Source organism: Periplaneta americana, chromosome 2 (assembly GCF_040183065.1).
Source record: "Periplaneta americana isolate PAMFEO1 chromosome 2, P.americana_PAMFEO1_priV1, whole genome shotgun sequence".
NCBI classification, from domain to species: domain Eukaryota; kingdom Metazoa; phylum Arthropoda; class Insecta; order Blattodea; family Blattidae; genus Periplaneta; species Periplaneta americana.
In genome coordinates, this window is record NC_091118.1 from 27,197,975 (window position 1) to 27,219,856 (window position 21,882).

Below are 21,882 nucleotides of genomic sequence, written 5' to 3' on the forward strand. Positions count from 1 at the left end.
TAGGTACAATAAAATTGTCCAAAAGGATTAATATATTCTTAAGCTAATATAACAAATTTTGGGGTGAGTGTCATTTTTGGCACATTGTTACAGCGCAAAAAAATGACGATAAAATGAAAGTCTTGAAAGTAATAATGATGAAAATTCACACTAGTGTAAGAAAAACTGCAAGGTGACGAGGTGAGAATTTTTTTAATTTTAGTTGGTTATTTAATGACGCTGTATCAACTACTAGGTTATTTAGCGTCGATGAGATTGGGGATAGTGAGATGATATTTGGCGAGATGAGGCCGAGGGAGGTGAGAATGGAACTTACAAAAAAAAATATATTTTCATGTTTTAAAATTAACTTCTAAAACTATGTATGTTACATCCGTTACTAAGAATGGCTGTTTAATACAACCTTTTCATTATTTCCTTTGCAAACACCTGCCATGCCTACTTTCCAGTATGGCCTATAGGTAAATAAATTACTTAAATTCCACGAAGAATGAAAGACAGATAACAAAGAAGAACATGATGGATTCCATTACTTTACTCAGTATTTTGATATGCGATCAATATTGTACAAATTTAGTGGATGAAAACAAAATACAAAACTTGGCAATCAGCAGCACCACTGAGGTTAGGTGTGAGATTTCTAATGAAAACAATGCCCCCTGGTATGCATAATTGGAATAAATGTTATTTACTTACTCTCGAAATCCAGGAAGACGTCGTACTTCTGAGGAGAGCAGCAATTGGAGTCATCTCGAGCCAGCAGGCTCAATAATTTGCCCATGATCGGCTGACGGACCTACAGCTTCATCATTCTCAGAGCTGAAAAGAAATCGTCACGTATTAATACAGTCTATCACATTCCAATGCGAAACATAACAGCATAAAAACCGCTCCCTTATCTGGAAGGTGCAGAAGTTATGCTACCCTCAAATAGCTTAATTTCCAGACATCACACTTACAAGTTTATATCGCGACTGATAAGATAACACGCCCACCGTTGCTCCTTAGTCTGTCAAATCCATGCTTTCTGCCTAGTTAAAAAACTTATATCCCTATTTAGGACATATCTAAGTTTCCACTACTAACTTCAGTTTTGAATATTCCACTATAACACAAAGTTTACATTCATGAATGTTTGTTTTCCACCCAGAGCTCAGAACATCACTGATACTAGATTTCGTCTGCTGTTTCTTGGATTACGCTTTGTGTAACTCTTTTGTTTCAGGTGAATTTACTGCTGCCATCTACACCTACAGAAGCGGGATGTTTTGAACTCATGTATTACAGAATCCATATACTGTAGGCCAGGTTCTGTCTGATGTTCTTCCAATTCACTGCGGGCTAAAGCAAGGAGATGCACTATCACTTTTACTCTTTAACTTTGCTCTACAATTTGCCATTAGGAAAGTCCAGGAAAACAAAGAGGGCTCGGAATTGAACGAGTTACATCATCTGCTTTTTTATGCGGATGACGTGAATATTAGAAGAAAATCCACAAACGATTAGGGAAAACATGGGACTTTACTTGAAGCAACTAATGGAATAGGTCTGGAAGTAAATCCAGAAAAAACAAAGTATATGAGTATGTCTCGTGACCAGAATTTAGTACGAAATGATAATAAAAAAATGGAAATTTATTCTTCGAAAAGGTGGAAAGATTCAAATACCTTCCAACAACAGGACCAAATATAAATGACACTCGAAAGGAAATTAAACGAGAATAAATATGGGAAATGCCTGGTATTATTCGGTTGAGAAGCCTCTGTCATCCAATCTGCTCTCAAAAAAGAACTGAAAGTTAGAATTTATAATTTATGTGAATGTGGCAATGAACCTTCAGGTCCTTAAAGGCCATTTGTAAGTAATAAATAATAAATAGTAATAATGTATCTCATCCAAAATTACACCAAGAAAACTGGTTTAAACCAGTGATTCTCAACCGGTAGACTGAGGCCCCTGAGGTTCCGAATCAGGGAGGGGGGCAATAATAATAATAATAATAATAATAATAATAATAATAATAATAATGAAGTTGACCTATGAAAATTTAAACATTAGACTATTTTGCGTTAAATAAAACCATAATTACATTGTTTTCTTTTTATATTTCTACCATATTTCACATTACTATATTTTACTTCTATTCTAAACCTTAGGCTAGAGACTGCACTGAAGTAATATCAGGAAAAGGGAGACCTCATCATTAAAAATGTTGCGAAACACTGGTTTAAACAATGGTGCATCGCATCAATTCTGACAAAATGTCGTAACTATTACATTTGCAAGATGCTTCAAAGTCGTTGGCAATATTATTATAAATTCTAATCAGATTCCTGAATAATTATGTCAAATAATTGAGAGTATATTGCCAGTAGTCATAATACTCCTTCATTTAAAATCCCAGGATTAAGATATATTAACATATCACGTTATTTTGCCTTTTTCAACAGAACTCTTTTACAACTCATATAGCCAATATTTCGATGACAAAAATGAGTGTGTTCAACCAAGATAAAGTCATTTGTGGCCACCTCGGTCTCCCAACCTAACCCCCTGGGACTTTATCACTGGAAAAAAATGAAAATATGCATACAAGACAAACCAACACTCCTGGAAGAACTGAAACTTAATTATCAATCATGAAATTGTCACCATTTCTCAACAAGAATAATAGCAGTTGAGGGATAGTTTTTTAAGAAGTGCAAAAATCTATGGGAAACGAAGGAGGTAATTTTAGCTCTTCCTATCACAAAACTGGTAAGTAACTTCTTAACTTTTATTTCATAAATTGTTAAGGAAACTATATATATGTTGCATCACTGCCACTCTGCGTTATCCGTACTTGAAGATATCACAAACGCCGCATACTGATTTTGACTTCAATGGGCTCTCCGTGGATATATACAGTAAACATTTTCAATGTTATTTTTTTATTTATGAAAATCAACATTTAAAGGTTCCATAAATAATAAACTTTGCTTTGATTTGCCCACTCGTAACAAATCGCAAAAAATCTTTCCTGGTACTGCCTGAAATACAATAATTGGGCCCTTTTCACTAAGGGTGCTAACTTAGCGTGGAGTCTGTTTGAATTTGCTGTAAAATGAATTAGTAAATAACGTGAAATATTTAATTATCATTGTTATTCTTATTTTTTATTACTTTTAATGAACATTTTCAAGTTATCCATTTTACAGCAAAACCCTACAATAAGTTTTGGGTAATTTCATAGAAGACGGGCACTTGGTTGAATATAGTACGTATTACAAACTTTTTTATTTCAGAGTTAAATGTTAGTGATCTTTTAGTGACTTTTACATGTTAGTACTAGGTTTTTTATACTAGGTGTCGCCGTGATTTTCTTTTAATTTGATTGGTTATAGTTGTCATTTATTCTAGAATTTTAGTTAATTTTGAATGGATAATGACGTTATCAGTTGTTCTTGGTTGTTTGACGTGAGTGGTGTTATGTTGTGTCTGATGGCTAAAGCTATTGAAAGTTTGTCATTTTATGATTTTCTTTCGATTTGATTGGTTATAGTTGCAATTTATTCTAGAATTTTCATTAATTTTGAATGGATAATGACGTCAGTTGTTCCTGGTTGTTTAACGTGAGTGATGTTACATTGTAGATTTGTCTGCATTTGTCGAATGAGCATCTTCATGCTTACGAAAAGGCACTTTTCAGTGCCAATAATTTATTTTGTGTGCACAAGGTTGGAATTTTGAAGTAAGAGGGAAAGGAAGGAATCCGTGTTCTGAAATTATTGATTAAATTTTGTGTCGATTTTGGTTTAGTTCTTTCGCTGGTGATTAAGGATTGTGTTCAATGTTGAGGAGAAAACTGTTTTTCTGTGGTTTAAAGAAATTACTTACTGAATTTTCTGTAGATGTTATGGTGTAATAAGTGTTCGAAGAGAATTTCATTTAGTGTAAAGACGTGGTTTATTTATGCACAGTTGACTGTACGACAAAGTGTTGGTTTAGTTCTTTGTTGCTTGCATGGTTTAAGTTTAGATTGCCTTAAAGCCTGTGTCATTTATATTGGAAGTGAAGTGGTTGTCGATGAAGACGTCAATGAGAATTGAATTTTATTTGATAAGGTGATAAATTATTATGTTTTGTTTTGTGTTTTTGGGGATAAAGTGCGGACGAAAACTACCAGAAAAGTACTACCAACTATGAAGTTCGAATGCCACGAAACGCCAAAAAAAAAAAAAATCAAAGGCGAAAAATTAAATATATTTTCATTTTTTGGAGGGCTTGTTCTTCTTTAAAAATACGAATATATATTTGATTTTTCATCTTTGATTTTGCGATGTTTGGTGACATTTGGACTTCATAGTTGGCAGAACGGTTTTGGTAGTTTTCGTCAGCCATGTTGGATTTTGCCCGTCTTCTAGGAAATTACCAAGTTTTGTTCCCACATATACAAGGGGACTTTATAAGTAAATATCAGTTAAAAAATAAATTAAATTGTGACGCAAGGGATGTTTAATATAAAGCGATACAATATTTTATTTAAATATTAATAAGATGCAAATTAAGACTGCTAAGCTTGAGGGGTATGGCCGCCAAAGGACGCATAATCTAACATGGATTCCTCATTGAAAAATTCTTGTAATGTTGTCCTATATCCACATTACCATTTTACAAAATTTGTTCTCACACACTTTCTAGACGCATAACTCGTTAAAAACTGAGCTAGTAAACATACTGGCAAATTTCTTCTCCTGAATGGGTCAAGTTTATAGTAGTTAGTTTACAGGCCAAACAATGGTACTTAAATTGTGCCCTTGTATAGATGAGGAGGCGAAACCTGGCATGTGAGCTGTGCGAGAGGGAAAAGCATGGGCTATCAGAAAGAGGGTTTGATTCATGATGGATAATATTATACGAATCTACAGACACGGAAGTTCATCTCAGACTAAAACCTGTCTTCCATCTCAATGTCCACTGGTGATATAGCCACGACACATGATAAGGTTGCAGGACAGGTCTTGCCTGCTGCACTGTAATTGACTGTTCAGTTCCTGGCAGTCTACGAGCAGAATCGTAGATTTGCACGCTCTTTAGATATGACTAGGCGCTGTGCCAATCTTGGTTATTAATATAACTACATGAGACAATACCACTAGTGTTAATGACACCATGGGAGACGCTCAGAGAGAACTCTGTTACGTCACTCGGAGCTCTGAAGTCCTACTTCAGCGTTGTGCCTTCCGTTCCTGAATATTTTTCCGATTCCGTTTTTCCGAAACTATTATATTAAAACGTGTAGAAGTGGTTGAAATAAGTTGTAGGATACACTCTGTTAGATAAGAAACTTTTCTTAGTAGGTTATTTTACGACGCTTTATCAACATCTTAGGTTATTTAGTGTCTGAACGAGATGAAGGTGATAATGCCGGTGAAATGAGTCCGGGGTCCGGCACCGAAAGTTACCCAGCATTTGCTCATATTGGGTTGAGGGAAAACCCCGGAAAAAAACCTCAACCAGATAACTTGCCCCGACCGAGAATCGAACCCGGGCCACCTGGTTTCGCGACCAGACGCGCTAACCGTTACTCCACAGTTGTAGACGATAAGACATGTAATGAAGATATCCGCACAGAACTGAAAATATTTTCTTTGAAAAAAAAAATAGAAGAGTACCGAGACAGAACTGGTATGATCATGTCTGCAAGACCAGATTTCCCTTGAAAATGCTGCAGTATAATCCATTAGGAGAAGATCTCAAGGAAGGCCAGTTACAAATGGATACAGCAATTTTAAATAATGGAGCCGGAACGGATCATAAATGGTTCAAAACTTGAATTATTATTATTATTATTATTATTATTATTATTATTATTATTATTATTATTATTATTATTATTATTATTATTTCTAACGTCTGTTTTTCCTAATTGTACATTTTTCCTAATCACTTTTTCGAAACCAACTTTCCGAAATAGTTAGTTCCTAATGTACTTATATTTTTCCTAAAGAAATCATGTTTCCGTTAAACATTATTTCCGTGTGAGAATAATTCATGAAAGTATAATAGTAATAATAATAATAATAATAATAATAATAATAATAATAATAATAATAATAATAATAATAATAATAATAATAATATACTCTGTCGTTAAAAATACTTACATTATATTATATCTCGAGGTAAAAATATTTTTGTTTTATTCACTTATTCACTTACTACAAAAAAAAATGCGGAGAGAAATTAAAATAGTTCACCTTACTTCTGAAAGGGGAGCGATAAAATTATTATTAAACTGATTTGTATATTATAAAACACAATCTGGAAGGAGCTTCTACCTCACTCAAAGAAGTCGAATATACAAGCGCCTTCAAGTGCCCCCACAGGTAAAAGTCTAGCGGGTTGAAACCTGGTGACCTTGGGGGCCAACCAATTAGTCCACCTAGCCCTATCCACCGGCCAGGGTAAAGTGCATCAAGGTGTCTACATGCACGAAGACTGAAATGTTGGGAGAGCACCATCAACATGTGTCGAGCATTTAATTCCAGCAAACAAAAGTTTTGGAGTGCACAATGGTCCTTCTTTTGCCCACCATTTTAATACACCCTGTATACATCTACAAATTGTTATTCTTATTTAATTAATCTAATAGCCATACATTCTGAGACTCTCTTTACATGAATCACTGAACTAAACCAAATTAAGTTATATTAAACCACACACACACACACACACACACACACACACACACACACACATACACATACACACACAATTAATATTCAGACAATATGCCCAAAGCATTTATACGGAATCAGGGATATTGAGAAAGAGTATTTCCTTAGAAGTCATGAAATCTATTTTCTGAGTCTTGGTGCAGTGAAAAATAAAAACAGCATCATGCCTTTTAGCGTGTGTAGCTGACAAGTGGTCTTCCTGCAGTCTGAGAGACAAGTCTACGTGGGAATTGTGACACACCAATTAAACCTTACTTTGCATGAGACATTCCATATTACGAAAAGGTTTCCCATATACAGTACAAAATACAGCAGTCAGAGCTTCATCGAGTTCAGTAACACAGGACGCTTTCCAAGAAATGTGTAGACAATGAAGGGAAATGAACATACTTATTAACACGGCACTTGTTTTAAATTTATAACGTCATAATTTTAGTTTGTTATTTTTAGATGACGTCGTAAGAAACAGAAACAGCAGGGCGGACAAAGCTTCGCTATGATACAGATGATTTTATTGGGTTATTTTACGACGCTGTATCAACATCTCAGGTTATTTAGCGTCTGAATGAAATGAAGATGATAATGCTAATGAGCCCAGGATCCAGCACCGAAAGTTACCCAGCATTTGCTCGTATTGGGTTGAGGGAAAACCCCGGAAAAACCTCAACCAGATAACTTGTCCCAACCGGGATTCGAACCCGGGCCACCTGGTTTCACGGCCAGACGCGCTGACCGTTACTCCACAGGTGTGGACGATACAGATGATATCGGATGATAGACGACATTAAGATATATGGATCATATGCAGAGACAAAGAGAAAGGCAGACAATAAGAAAGATTGGAGAAAGCTGGGTTTGCAGTGAAAGACATGTCTTTGAGCAGAACACTTTGAATGAATGAATACAAATACCAATATATTTATCGTATAAAGTATATTCGATGAAAATAAAGGAAAAATAATAATTAATAACACAACACGTAAACTACATTAAATTTATTTCACTCTCATAATCACAATCCTTATAAATAAGAATCAATTCCTTAAAAATCTAAATATCACAGTGACAGCCAACAGAGAAGGTAAACATCATCATCATCATCATCATCATCATCATCATCATCATCATCATAATCCTTCACGAATTATACCTCTGTAGACCTGTTTCAGCCCCATCTAGCAGTCTTCTAAAAGGTCTTCCTGGTCGACGATGTCCTCCAGGTTTACGCTGCATCATAATTTTTGGGATTCTTGAATTTTCCATTCTTCTTACATGATCTAGCCAATTTAATTTGTATCTGTTGATTTTTTCTTCTACTGACTCTAATTCTAATTGTTTTAAAATTTCTTCATTGCTTTTTCGGTCTAAGAGAGTAGCCTATATCCTGCTGTCCTCCTGAAAAATTTCATTTCCGGTGCTTTGATTCTGTTCATGTATTTTTTCTTTAATGTCCAAATCTCGCTACCGTATAAAAGGGAGGGTAATGCTAGTGTATTATATATTTTTATTCTTGTAGATTTTTGTACTAATTTAGCTTTTAATGTATTGTTTATTATTTCTAAAATTTTTGTAAATTTGGTAATTTTCTTGTTCACATCTTTTTCATTTTGATAAGATATTTAACACCCCAGATAATTGAAATTTTGTACTTGTTCGAGGCATTGTTTATTGTGTATTATCTTATTCTGACTGAGTCTTGTCCTAAAAATGCCATAATTTTGATTTTTGTGCTGAAATTTCCATCCCAAAATCTTTTAATACTTTATTTAATGTATATAATCCTCTTTGTAAATTATCCTCTGAATTGGAAATTATGACTTGATCATCGGCATAGAGTAAGGTATTTAATGTTAGAGCATTGGTTATTTTGATTCCTAATGTGTAGATTTGGTTCCATTTTAAACATTTAAGGAAATTACAGGGATCCTACGAATCTCCTATCACTTAAAAAGGAAAAAACTAGTGTCTTAGAAGGCCTCTGTTATACATCTGTTATACATAGGTTTGCCTCTGGATATGGCTGGATTTTCGTAGGCTGTGGAATGAGGACGCAACAATTAACGAATTTAATGTTGTTACGAACGTCACGCGAGGTTTTCATTCTCTTTGCATAAATCCACTTGCGTTTCGCGCTCTTAAATGTATCAACAAAATGAAAACATCTTGTCATATTGCCTATGATATTTTCAGAGTTTAGGGTAGGCCTAGATCAGAACGTAAAAATGTGTTGTTCACTGTAGGAAAATTTGAGCATGGAAAGAGAAATTATATTTATGAGAGAGGGAATTTCGCCAAAAGACTTATGATCATTGGCGGTAAGATAGAAGGGGTAATTGGAAAGCTCTCAAATAACAACCATAATTAGGCTAGGTCTCCAGCATGGAAAATAGACTCTAGCAATTTCAGTGGCAGTATATTCGTAATGAAAATCCTTTCTCTAAACTGATCTTTGTACAGTCACAGATGAGAAACTCCAATAACACGACACGCAAGCCTGCAAGTCGCTTCGCTACATTACGGGGGATCGCAGAAACCTCCCGGAGCGCGCCAGAGGTGGCACTGTTTGTAGCTGGTGAGAGGAATGTGGGGGATATGCCCCGACAACAGACTATAAACTCTGCACGAACAACATTGTTTCGTATTGCGACATCAGTATCAATTTGTTTCGTTTATTTTTATCAAGTAAGAAGAGTCCATCAAATGTAACATTTGAACAGCATGCTACTTCAGTCGAATGAAGATCTTTTGTCGAATGTCAAATGTTTATAACAAGAGTTTATTTTCATTTCAACAACCATCATTCTCTCTGACATTCGTCAAGCGGATGTGGGATTTCAGTCTGTAAAATGAATTGTCAAATGAATGCCGAAGTATTTTGTGTATATGTGCACGCACACAAACACACACACTGTGCAACACAGTATACTAGAGGCCTACATAGCTCCAGTTGTATAAAAGTAATTAACTATAGGTCGTTTTAACTGAAATAGCTCGAGGTTAGTTTCTACATACGATATGTTGTATAAAATTAATTTATGAACATGTAAACTAGGTTTAGTTACTAATTGAAATTTGATTTAACATGGAAAATCAATTATTTATAAATACGATTTTTCCACGCATGTTTGACAAGAAAATTGTATGAGAAAAAATTATGGGACTAAAAATACATCCACCATCTACTATCAAATATTTTATTGGGTTAGTTTACGACGCTGTATCAACATCTAGATTATTTAGCATCTGAATGAAATGAAGGTGATAATGCCGGTGAAATGACTCCAGGGTCCAGCACCGAAAATTACCCAGCATTTGCTCATATTGGGTTGAGTGAAAACCCGGAAAAAACCTCAACCAGGTAACTTGCCCCAACCGGGATTCGAACCCGGGCCACTTGATTTCGCGGCCAGACGCGCTGACCGTCACTCCACAGGTGTGGACTATTTTCTTATAGGTTCAGAAGAATTCATTCAATTAAATTCTAAAATGTAACTTCATTTGTTTTATACGACTTTTAACATTTTACTTTTCTTTCATCGCTGTTATTAATACTCGCTTTAACATCTCTGATCATAACGCGAGTTAATCTTCTATGTGAAATCCGAAGGCCTGTGTAATTAAATACATTTATTTTAACATTATTTCCGTTCTCGTTGTAGTTTCCGTTCCCGGTTTATTGTGAACCAGCCTTAAGCTGTTGTACTAGCAGCCGCGGCGAAAATGCGACTCACGAGCACATTGTGGCTCACAATGCTTTTCTCTCGCTTCCTACCTACAACCCCCACCCTCTCACTCACTGGAGTCAAACTCCGTTCCATTTGTATTTGTCTCTGACCTGCGAGTGGCGTATCGTCGCAATATCTCTCTCGAAACCATGTACCTCTATAAAAAAACGAAAGTTTCAAGTAGGATGGGAGGATGCATTCTTTTACTTACAATATGATGAAAATATTAAATGTATGATTTGTTCACAAATATTACTAGGAAAACGGTTGTATAACATAAAACGGCATTATAAGTTACTACATGTTACTGATGAAACATTAAAAGGTTAAGTGTTATTATTATTATTATTATTATTATTATTATTATTATTATTATTATCATTATCATCTCTGTACGTCGATTCTTTTACAGCAGATGTACGAATAATGCGGTTAGATTTTCAATTTAAACTCACAGATTTACAATGTGACGTTAAGTGAAAGCTAGATGTAAGGACTTGATAGATATTGAACTTTTCAAATCTTTGGAAAAAAATAAATGTTTGAAGCTTCGTTCTTTCGCTTGCTCTGTTGAAGCCATGTTCGCTGTAACTTACGTTTGTGAAAAATTATTTTCAACAATGAAAATAGTAAAAATCAAATTTAGATCACGACTGACAGACAAACACCTTCGTGATCAACTACGACTAGCAGTAAGTGACATAATTCCTGATTTTGAAACTTTGTCGCAGAGACATTCTGAAGACAGTTAATTTTAGGTTGTGATAATGTGTCCTATGTTTTCTTGTTCATTTCTTTCTTCGTTACAAGTCCTAAACATTAACTTCCCCTTCGGTTGTCCGCCTCCCTCCATAGGTGCTATGCACGTTGCAGCTTACACAGTGGCTCGGCGCACCATGGCCTTTTCGCCACGGCTGTAGTAGAGTCAGAAAGTAACGGAACTTCGGGTGGCAACGTCGTGCTCTATAGACAACTTCTCTGCCCTGTCCCTGTGGTATGTGGCCTACTCTCCAGGCATATAGACACAGTGTGCCGACCGACCAAAGGGGAAGTAATGCTTGACGTGCTTTTCGATATCAGAGTCTCGTAAATTTCTAATTTATTCCTGAAGATCGAACTGTCAGTAAGAAGACATGCTGAAATTCTTCGACATCTTCGTGATGTAGTTCGACGAAAAAGACCCAATTTGTGGCAAGGACAGAATTGGGTTTCTTCACCATGAAAATTCCCCAGCACATCGGTCGCTCTCGGTGAGCGAATTCCTCGCACAACACAAAATACCTGTCCTTCCACAGCCACCATATTCTCCATATCTATAACACTAAATATGTATGTATGGGCTATTCCATATGAAATCGATCAGTAAAAAAACTCGCATTTTTTTATACTCTAAATTTTTTCCTACTTATACAAGGTGCTGAGGGGAGTGCATTTTCAAAAATATATTATCGAAAGTCAAACTGTTTTCGTATTATTGAGCGACAAATTTAGCGTATTTTATAAAAATAAGCCTCTTTCAGCGCTCAGAACTCTGGAACCATTTACTGCAGAACATTGAACGGGAGCTCATTTTGAAGCTGACATTTGGTAGGTTATGTTAAGAAGTAATCCTTATTTTTATTGTACACAGAGAGACAGATAATCTGATTTTACTTGCTTTTAGGCTTTTTGGCCATTTGTAAAAATGTAAAAATATATTGAGAAAAAACCTTGCATTATTAAGAGGGATTCGGCATTGTTTGCTTAGTGGCTCGGCAATAAGTTTCTAGGGTATTAAATAGATTATTTTCACACGCCTAGACTTGAACGGCGCAGTACCGCACGCACTGGCCGAGAGCTGAAGTTAAGCGAGCGTTGGGCGTCATTTTACTCCTGTGTTTATGAAAACCTGTGATAAAGCTAGCACAGCCATGACTGCTAGACGACACATCACGTGTTTATGTCTACTGGCCTTGCTTCCCTCGGCTAGCTCCCGCCTCACAGTCAGCTGGTTAGTTCACGCGCGTACTATTTATTTTCTTAATTTATATTTTCAATACTTTCTTATCAACATACCACCGGTAAAAAATATGTGTTTATTTGTACTTTCAATGCGGAATCTAACCATATATTTTAAAAATATTTTTTCGTGGCCAAAGGCGTCTTAATGAAGAAAAATATAAATTTCTCCATTTCCATAAAAAGTAAGAAAAACTGTTTACATGTCAATATCAATATAAACTTTAACTTCTCAGCATGAAAATAAACCATGATTTTGATCATTAGGTGAAAGGGTTTCGGAGGCACAACAGTTTAAAGTTGCTAATTTTATGAAAATATGATAAATTTAAATATTATTAATTTAAACACTATTAAGTTCTGATGCCTCAAACTTTGCACAAAGCATTATATCACAGTTATCTACGGACAGAAAAACTTTCATTGCATTTAAAAATTTCAAGGTCAATTTTCTCTATATTTCGGTCGATTTGAGATGGAATAGCCCGTATGTATCCTAATTCTACTTTATAAGTATTTCTTCATTCCTTATGGCTTTTAAGGAACCCGGAGGTTCATTGCCGCCCTCACATAAGCCCGTCATCGGTCCCTATCCTGAGTAAGATTAATCCAGTCCTTACCATCATATCTCATCTCACTCAAATATATTTTAACATTATCCTCCCATCTACGTCTCGGCCTCACCAAAGGTCTTACTCCCTCTGGCCTCCCAACTAACACTCTATATGTATTTCTTGATTCTGCCATACATGCTATATGCCCTGCCCATCTCAAACGTTTGGACTTAATGTTCCTAATTATGTCAGGTGAAGAATAAAATGCATGCAGTTCTGCGTTGTGTAACTTTCTCCATTCTCCTGTAACTTCATCCCTCTTAGCTCCAAATATTTTCCTAAGCACCTTATTCTCAAACACCCTTAACCTCTGTTCCTATCTCAAAGCGAGTGTCCAAGTTTATGATAAGCCTAAATTACATTATATAAACACACAGAATAATCTATAAAAATAGAGTAACGCTCACAAATCAATTCCGTATAGAAATATGTGACTCTTAATTTTTAATGTAAATTAATTAACAGTTCGAGAATCCCTGACATGACGAGTTCCATAGGCGACAAACTGACACGGTGAAAGAGGATGAACAGAAAGAGGTACGGTGATTAGAAGGCTTCGAGACTTGGGACCCGGTAAAATAAGTTTACTGTGCATGTACTATAGGTTGTTGACTCGCTGCAGGTAGTGAAAGGTAGAGATGTGTTGAGGTAACAACGTTGCTATTTAGAGTAGAGTACGGTAGTATGGGGAAACACACACATATGTACATTCTGAAAGTAAATATACATTACACAATGATGATGCCAAAGAATGTGAAAAGCATTTATTCTCCTGTCTTTTCTAAGCATTTGTGTTTGATTACACACAGTGTTAATGGTGGAAATAAACATGCAGCAATTTTAATTTCTTCATTTATCCTATTGGTCGTCTTTAGGAAGTGCAGTTACAGTACCGAAGTGCAATGTACTACAAGGTACATGTCCAGCGTCTCAAACGTAAATCTTTTTCGGTTATCTGCCAAACACAGTTTGTACTTTGAAAAGCTGCGCTCTACGTCGCATGACGAAAAAACCTAACACCATTGCAGTCTGTAAGAGACAGTCCTTTATTCTCAGGTGACTCTGTATCCACTGATTTGCTGTTTATATTACACAGTGATCCATATCCGTTATTTTTACATAAAATTGATTTCCACTTCTATTTTACACGTTCAGTAACCGGTATACTTGGTGTCTCATTAATTCTCTGTGTCATTTCCTCAATTAATTTGAGGGCTTCCGGCATCTCTTGCTCTGACTTTTCTAACCGTGTAATAGTTTCAGACAAAGTTTGAAAATAGATTTGTATGAAAACTAAATTATTCGTCAGAACCTTCAAATCTAGAGCGTTTTCCTTTGCGTATTTGTTGGAATTCATTCTACAATACCCCAACCCACTGTACGCTTTACCATTAAACTCAGTACGCCGTTATGCAGATTTCCCACCGAACTGCTCTATCGGGTCCGAAGTCCCGAAGCCTGGTGATTAGGAATGGATAGTCAGCCTTAAAAATTGGTCTCCCTCTGCCGTAACAATGCCACGGTAACAAATGATCTGGGCTGTAGTGACTGAGGAAGAGCGACGAGGGGTTGCCCTTTGTTGCCCGAACGTGTGGTTTACTCCCACTCACATCCTGTTAAACACCAATTACAGAATCAGCTGCTCCCCATATTCTGACAGTTCACTCGTGTCTTGTGGGATGTTTCGTCGCAACACGCCCGGTTTCAAATCATGGTTTACCGCTGTGACACGAAGGCAACCAGTTGATTTCGTTCAGAATGACAATAATAATTGTATCTCTTTGTTTCATGTAACTTATTGTCCCGCAAATTAAAATATAATTTATAATACAGTTGACGTTTGTGGGCCTATAGCACTTCGTTTATAGCGTTAAATATTCACGTGCTTTTCTGCCTTCTTTAGTACCTACAACATACATTAGTAATATGCGTTACAAGAGCGGTATGTTGAAGTTTTCATGTTCGAGGAAAAGTTTGAAAAAGCGAAACGTAGTTGAGCTTTTTTAATTTCCGAGAACATGAAAACAAACATATCGCTCTTGTATCGTACATTATTTTGTGCGAAGATCGTTTATTACATACCTGAAAGAGGAATTTCTAATTAGTTGCAATGAAATCTCCATCTTGGTTTCTGTTCAATGACGGCAAATTTGCAAAACAAAAATATCTATCTTCAACATTGTTGCTTTAAAATTTTTCTGTGTTTACTATACTCCAGCTGGCCGTGATATACGTCTGTCTTTTTTTCCCTCAGTCTATGCTGAGTCTGGAATCTTGTCGATTTTTTTCATGGCTTCCTTAATGTTACTTGCATCACGAATGCAGTAACTTTAGTGGAGTTGCAGAGTTTACTTAATTTTTGCAAATATTTAAAAACAATAATTAACAGTGCAATTTAGGTGAAATTGCAGTGGTAAGTTTCCAATTTATAATTATTACCAGGGAAAGGATTTATATGTAAATACATATTTACTTATAAAGCTAATATAATTTATATTTTGCATTATCTTTATGTTTCACAATGTGTAGGGTTGAAAAATCCTACTTTTATTTTCCATATTTTTCCATATTTTAGAGTTTAGTACATATTTTCGTTAATTTCCATATATTTTCCATATTTCATATAAAACAGTCCATATTATATTAGGTTTAACAATAAAACAAAACAAAATTCCATTAACTTTTAAAAATACATTTCAACAATAGAGATTTAAACACATGTTCAGTAATCCCTTTAACATCAGAGTTATTTGAAAATTAGCAGTCCTATCAACAATGGGAAAGTAAGTTACAAAACTGTATTAATTTAATTTAAAATTTTTAACAGACTTCAGTTGTGCAGCTCAACAGTTAAATGCCAGTCAGAGTACACATAGGTTCAGTTTTGTAAATCATACTATAAAGACGGTAAATATGCCAAAAGTACGTCATTCAGTCAATTTAAAATCAAAACTAACAAGTTACATTTCAGAATTTAAAGAAGATGGTTTATCAACTGACAATAAAATATTATTTTGTAATTTGTGTCAGTGTGCAGTATCATCTACACAAAAGTTCCTGGTGCAACAACACATTACAACTAGTAAACATCAGGCCAACAAACAACTAAATTCCAAGCAGAGACAATTGTTTTTAACACAACCAACAACATCGAATGTAAGATCTGAGTTTAACATCGACCTGTGCCGTTCTCTCATCTCTGCTGATATTCCTCTCTACAAACTAAAGAATAAGGTCTTCAGGGAATTCCTTGAAAAATATACTCAACATACAATCCCGGATGAGTCAACACTTAGGAAGACGTATGCTCCATCCATCTACGATGAGACAATACAGAAGATAAGAGATGAAATTAAAGATAGTTCAATTTGGGTTTCCATTGATGAGACTCCCGACAAAGAAGGTAGACTTGTTGGTAATGTAGTTATCGGTTTGTTAAGTGAACAATATTCTGAACGAATTCTTTTACATTGTGATGTTCTAGAAAAGTGCAATAACAAAACTATAGTTAAACTGTTCAACGAAGCTATGGGTATCCTGTGGCCAAAGGGTATTATGTACGATAATGTGTTATTCTTTATTAGCGATGCTGCCCCTTATATGGTCAAAGCTGGACAAGCATTATCTGTTGTATATTCTAAATTGACTCATTTTACTTGTGTGGCGCATGCATTTCATCGTGTGGCAGAAGTGGTCAGAGACAATTTCCCTAAAGTAGATTTGTTGATTTCATCAGTGAAAAAAGTATTTCTCAAAGCTCCCAGTAGAGTTAACGTGTTGAAAGAAATGTACCCTGAAATTCCATTGCCACCAAAGCCAATTTTAACTAGATGGGGTACATGGCTAGAAGCAGTTGAATATTATGCCGAACATATAGACTCTATTAACAATGTTCTCCTTGCATTGGACTCTGAAGATGCAGTCTCAATTGATACTGCGAAAACAGTTACCTGTGACATAAGTGTGAAGAATGACTTAGCTCACATTCAGCATACATTTTCATGCATCATAAAAACGCTCAAAAGTCTCCAAAATAGGCACCTTTCACTATCTGAAAGTTTTGAAATTATAAATAGTACTGTGGAACAACTGAATCGTGGTAGAGGTAAAGTTGCAGATGCAGTAAGAGCTAAGGTGGACACTGTACTTTCAAAAAACCCTGGATATGAAGAACTACAAAAGGTTGTTGCTGTGATGAGTGGTGAATCAACAGTGAAGATTAACTTGGACTTATCCCCAGCAGACATTGTGAAATTGAATTATGTACCAGTTACTTCTTGTGACGTCGAACGCTCTTTTAGTCAGTATAAATCTATCCTCAGAGACAATAGAAGAAGATTCACTTTTCAGCACTTGAAAGAAATGTTTGTAACCTATTGTTATGGTAACAGACAATAAAAATTGTGTTTTGTTGAAACTACATTGGAAGATAAGGTACGTCCATTATATTTTTTGTTTAGTTTGATTAAAATGTACCAATATTTAACGTACATAGTCATTTTTTTATAATTTTAAGTCCATATTTAATTCCATATTTTGGTAAAAATCCATATTTAATTCCATATTTTGGTAAAAATAACTACATATATATTTACATATTTCATATATTTTTAGTCCATATAAATCCGTTCCCTGATTATTACTATACTGAACGTCCCTAAAAATATGTTAAAAGCCTAAAGCAGTAAAATCAATATGTCACTTAAGCGGTAAGAAGAGGGAAATTGTTATGTGTGTTAGGTTGGGAATACTGAATGTGGAATTTTAGACTTTCCGCGGATTGGTTTTGTGCGGAAATCAAGCAAATGCGCACGATCTCGTACAAAATTATTAACAGGTTCATGCATAACTACGTAGCGTTTTTGTTTTCCATGGAAACTGAGCCTTTATAAGAAATTTGTTTGGGATTTATCATTTGTCATTTTAATGCCATATTGTTGTGTTATTGAATACATCTTGAGTTCAATTTTCTTTAAGAAAGTTTGTGTTAATTTTATTATGGGTTATGGAGTGTCAAATAGGAAAAAAAACTACTATTTCCGACATACCCGTGTCTCTGGGTTTAACCGAGGAGAATGACGTTGGTGTTCTATTGCTTAACAACGCTGGCTTTTAACCAGGAGGTTTCGGGTTCGATTCCCAACTTTTCTAAAGGATTTTTCCATGGTTAGGAATTGAAGAGGTGAATTTCAAAGTGCCCTAAGTTCTTTTTTTTTTTTAGATTTTAACTTGCTTTATTCGCAATTTAATATTATATACTTTCCAAGCCTATATACACTGCTGGAAAGTGAAAATGATACACCCAGAAGGGATGGTCGCAGGATCATGAAACTTGGCACAGTTATTGCACATCACACTAGAAACAAACGATCAACATATCACCTTTCTGCGGGGGTTGGAAGCGGGTGACTTAGTACCCGGTGTGGCCACCACGAGCAGCGATGCACTGTTGAACCCAGGTCGGCATGGATGCATACAGGTTGCGGATGTCTTGTTGGGGGATTTCCCTCCACACCTGCAACACCTGTTCCGTCAGTTGGGCCGCAGTAGCAGCAGGGCGAGCATGGGCATGGATGCGCCGCCCCATGGCATCCCACACGTGTTCGATTGCCGATAGGTCTGGTGACCTGGCTGGCCAATGCATGATGGGAACATGTTGCAAGGCCACTCGTGTGATGACTGCAGTGTGTTGGCGCGCATTATCTTGTTGGAACACCCCATGAAGGGTATCACAACTGGCCGTATGACCTGGTCCACATATGGGCGGCAGTCAACCACAACTAGGGGCGACCTACTGTCGTAACTGATCGCCCCCCATACCATGATGTCAGGGGTTGGCCCTGTGTGACGTTCAACAATAGTGGATGCATGGGCCCGCTCACCACGACGTTGGCGGACATGTTGCCGTCATTCATTGTGCTGGAGACAGAAACGGGACTCAACACGGAACACAACAGCATTCCATTCGGCTCTCCATTGTCGCCGTTCTGTGCACCATAGGAGCCGCTGGCGACGATGCATTGGGGTTAATGATACACATTGCATAGGGGCCCTGGAGTGGTAACCAGCTGCAAGCAAACGGTTCACAGCGGTGCGTGGGGACATCCTGCAGTTGACTGCTGCTCGGATTTGTGATGCTGACGCCCGTCGATCAGCCACTGCTGTGCGCACTATGCGTCGGTCCTCACACTCCGATGTTGCACGTGGTTGTCCTGAGCCATGTCTCCGAGTGCTAGTGCCTTCCTGCGTCCATTGGGTACACACATGCTGGATGGTTCGTAGACTGCGACCTGTTTGGCGGGAAATTTAACGATATGATGCACCCATCTCCAGCATCCCAATAATCCGTCCTCTCTCAAACTGAGACAGTTGCACGAATGGGGGTCTCCTTCGGCGTCCAGGCATCTTTACTCACTGCCTACACGTGGAAACCAAAAAAACACCTTTCCATATCCCAGAAACGACACTTTACAAGATGACCTGTAACAATGTTCCCATACGTGGCATGTGGCCATCTACCGTCGTTCAATATCCATAACCGGATCATTATACACCCTTTGCAAGGGCTTATCCCTGCCAAGTTTCATGATCCTGCGACCATCCCTTTTGGGTGTATCATTTTCACTTTCCACCAGTGTATAACTGTGTAAGTTAATTTAACAGACTCTCCTACTCTACTGTGCCTTGTCTTGGATCCGTTTGAAAAACACATGCAGAAACTAAGGGCGTCAAATTTATTTTATCAGTTTTTATCATAACTTGTCATTTGGACGTAGGCCAATTTGGAATTCATCTCTTCGATTGTTTCTTGGTATATATGGTCTAGATGTTTATGTTGTCTTTAGGTTTAAGTTAGAGTTAGACAGACATAAGTGTTACGAGGGGACTGGAGCACTCTACCAGTAATTCGCTGTGAATATCCTCTTAAGCTTATCGCGAATATTGTAAAACAAATAACTTTATGTTTATGCAAAGAAAAAAATATTTTCATTATTTACTTGCATGAATTTCAACCAAAATCAAAATGGCGCTGCTATTTTAGAAATTTCTATAATTTTATCACTAAATTCACACACATAAAACATGAAGTTACTACATATTGTTGTGCTATGTACAGTCTCAGAAAAAAAGTTTTGTCGCACAAATACTTTTATAAGTCCCAGAAAGGAAGCAGTGCGCATGATCAGAGGATGTGCGACCTGGTTCACAAGAGGACTAGTTGAAGTAATAAAATTAGTTTTATTTCGTTATATGTCTGGTCATGCGCACTGCCTCCTTTCTGGGACTTATAAAGTATCTGTCCGACAACACTTTTTTCTAAGACTGTACATTTAATTATTTATTTATTTATTTATTTTGCTAATGATTGTAACATAAAATATAATATAAACAGAAAAACTTTAGCTCGCCCCTGAAAGAGTAGAACTCGTGCTCAGGGGCGGATTCCTGAATTGAAATTAAGAAGTATACAATACAATTTATCTTATGTCTACTAGGTAATAAGAGTATATAAATTTAAATTTACAATTTTTCAATTTTTATAAAATCCATACATAACTTTTTTTAATTTATTACTAGAAACTATTAGAATTGACAAGATTAGGACATTTAAATATATATTCTTGGGCCTAAATTACTACTATGATTAAATACTGTAGCAGTGTTGCATTTTGGTTCAAACAACCTTAAAGAATTCATACCTTTTGTTTTATAACTATGAGAATATAATTCAAAATTATTTCGATTTTTATGTATGAATTTTATTAATACTTACTTATGGCTTTTAAGGAATCCGCAGGTTCATTGCCGCCCTCACATAAGCCTGCCACTGGTCCCTACCTGAGCAAGATTAATCCACTCTCTATCATCATATCCCACCTCCCTCAAATCCATTTTAATATTATCCTCCCATCTACGTCTCGGCCTCCCCAAAGGTCTTATTCCCTCCGGCCTCCCAACTAACACACTATATGGATTTCTGGAATCGCCCATACGTGCTACATGCCCTGCCCATCTCAAAAGTCAGGATTGAATGTTCCTAATTATGTCAGATGAAGAATACAATGGAATTTTATTAATACACTATAATAAAGTTGTTTTATTTTAAGAATATTAAAGTATAAAAACAATTTTTTTGAGATGGAAAATGAATAGATTTATGAAGACATATTTTAGTTATTTTCTTCTGTAATAAATAATTGGATTTGAGATATTACCTTATGAAATATGAATATTTGCATGTAACCGGAAAAGAACTGGTCTAACTCTGATTAACCCCATCTTAAACATCCATAGTCCACAGCTAAAATTGAACAGGCGAACCTCAGACCTAATATCAAACGTAGTAACTAAAATCCTGCTATATTCGAACATGAGAGAGGCAACCAAGCTATTACAAATTCTATTATTCCATTTGAAAAACTAATCGCAAGTTCTGTGCTAAAATCCTTAAGCGATTAAAACATGAAGGGGTGGGAGTGTAGGATAGTGAATACTCTTATAACAAGGTGGAACAAACACTACAGGCTTTCTTTTGGAGAGCGAATATCGGCGAATATCGAACTGAGCCAGAATCGACAAATTTGAATCGAACATAGGGCCTGTAATGCTCGACGCTAATAGGAACCACAATACACCAATGTCGACAACTTCATGCAAGTGACGATATGAAAAAAAAAAAGTTTATATTTAAGTACATAAGTATGAGATAGTATACAAAAGTATAGGCTAACTGATATCCTTCTTTTACGGTGTTTCATCATCTATTTCGATCTAATTTATTCCCAAGACCTTCAGTCACAGTTGAAATCGTGATGAATTGTGCTT

General features: G+C 36.2%; 1 protein-coding gene across 2 annotated transcripts in view; it reads right to left on the reverse strand.

Annotated features, from left to right (window-relative positions):
* Window positions 1–21,882, reverse strand: part of LOC138691251 (CYFIP-related Rac1 interactor B) — a 92,199-nt gene that overhangs the window by 26,382 nt on the left and 43,935 nt on the right. Inside the window, exons 1-2 of one of the 2 annotated variants that reach the window (XM_069813084.1) lie at window positions 960–1,209; window positions 697–819 (exon numbers count right to left, since the gene is read on the reverse strand). In XM_069813084.1, the coding sequence (XP_069669185.1) occupies window positions 697–781 (85 nt within the window). In that variant the 5' untranslated portion in view covers window positions 782–819; window positions 960–1,209. Of the gene's footprint in view, window positions 1–696; window positions 820–959; window positions 1,210–21,882 lie in introns of those variants that run through there. The other variant, XM_069813076.1, reaches the window with a different exon arrangement.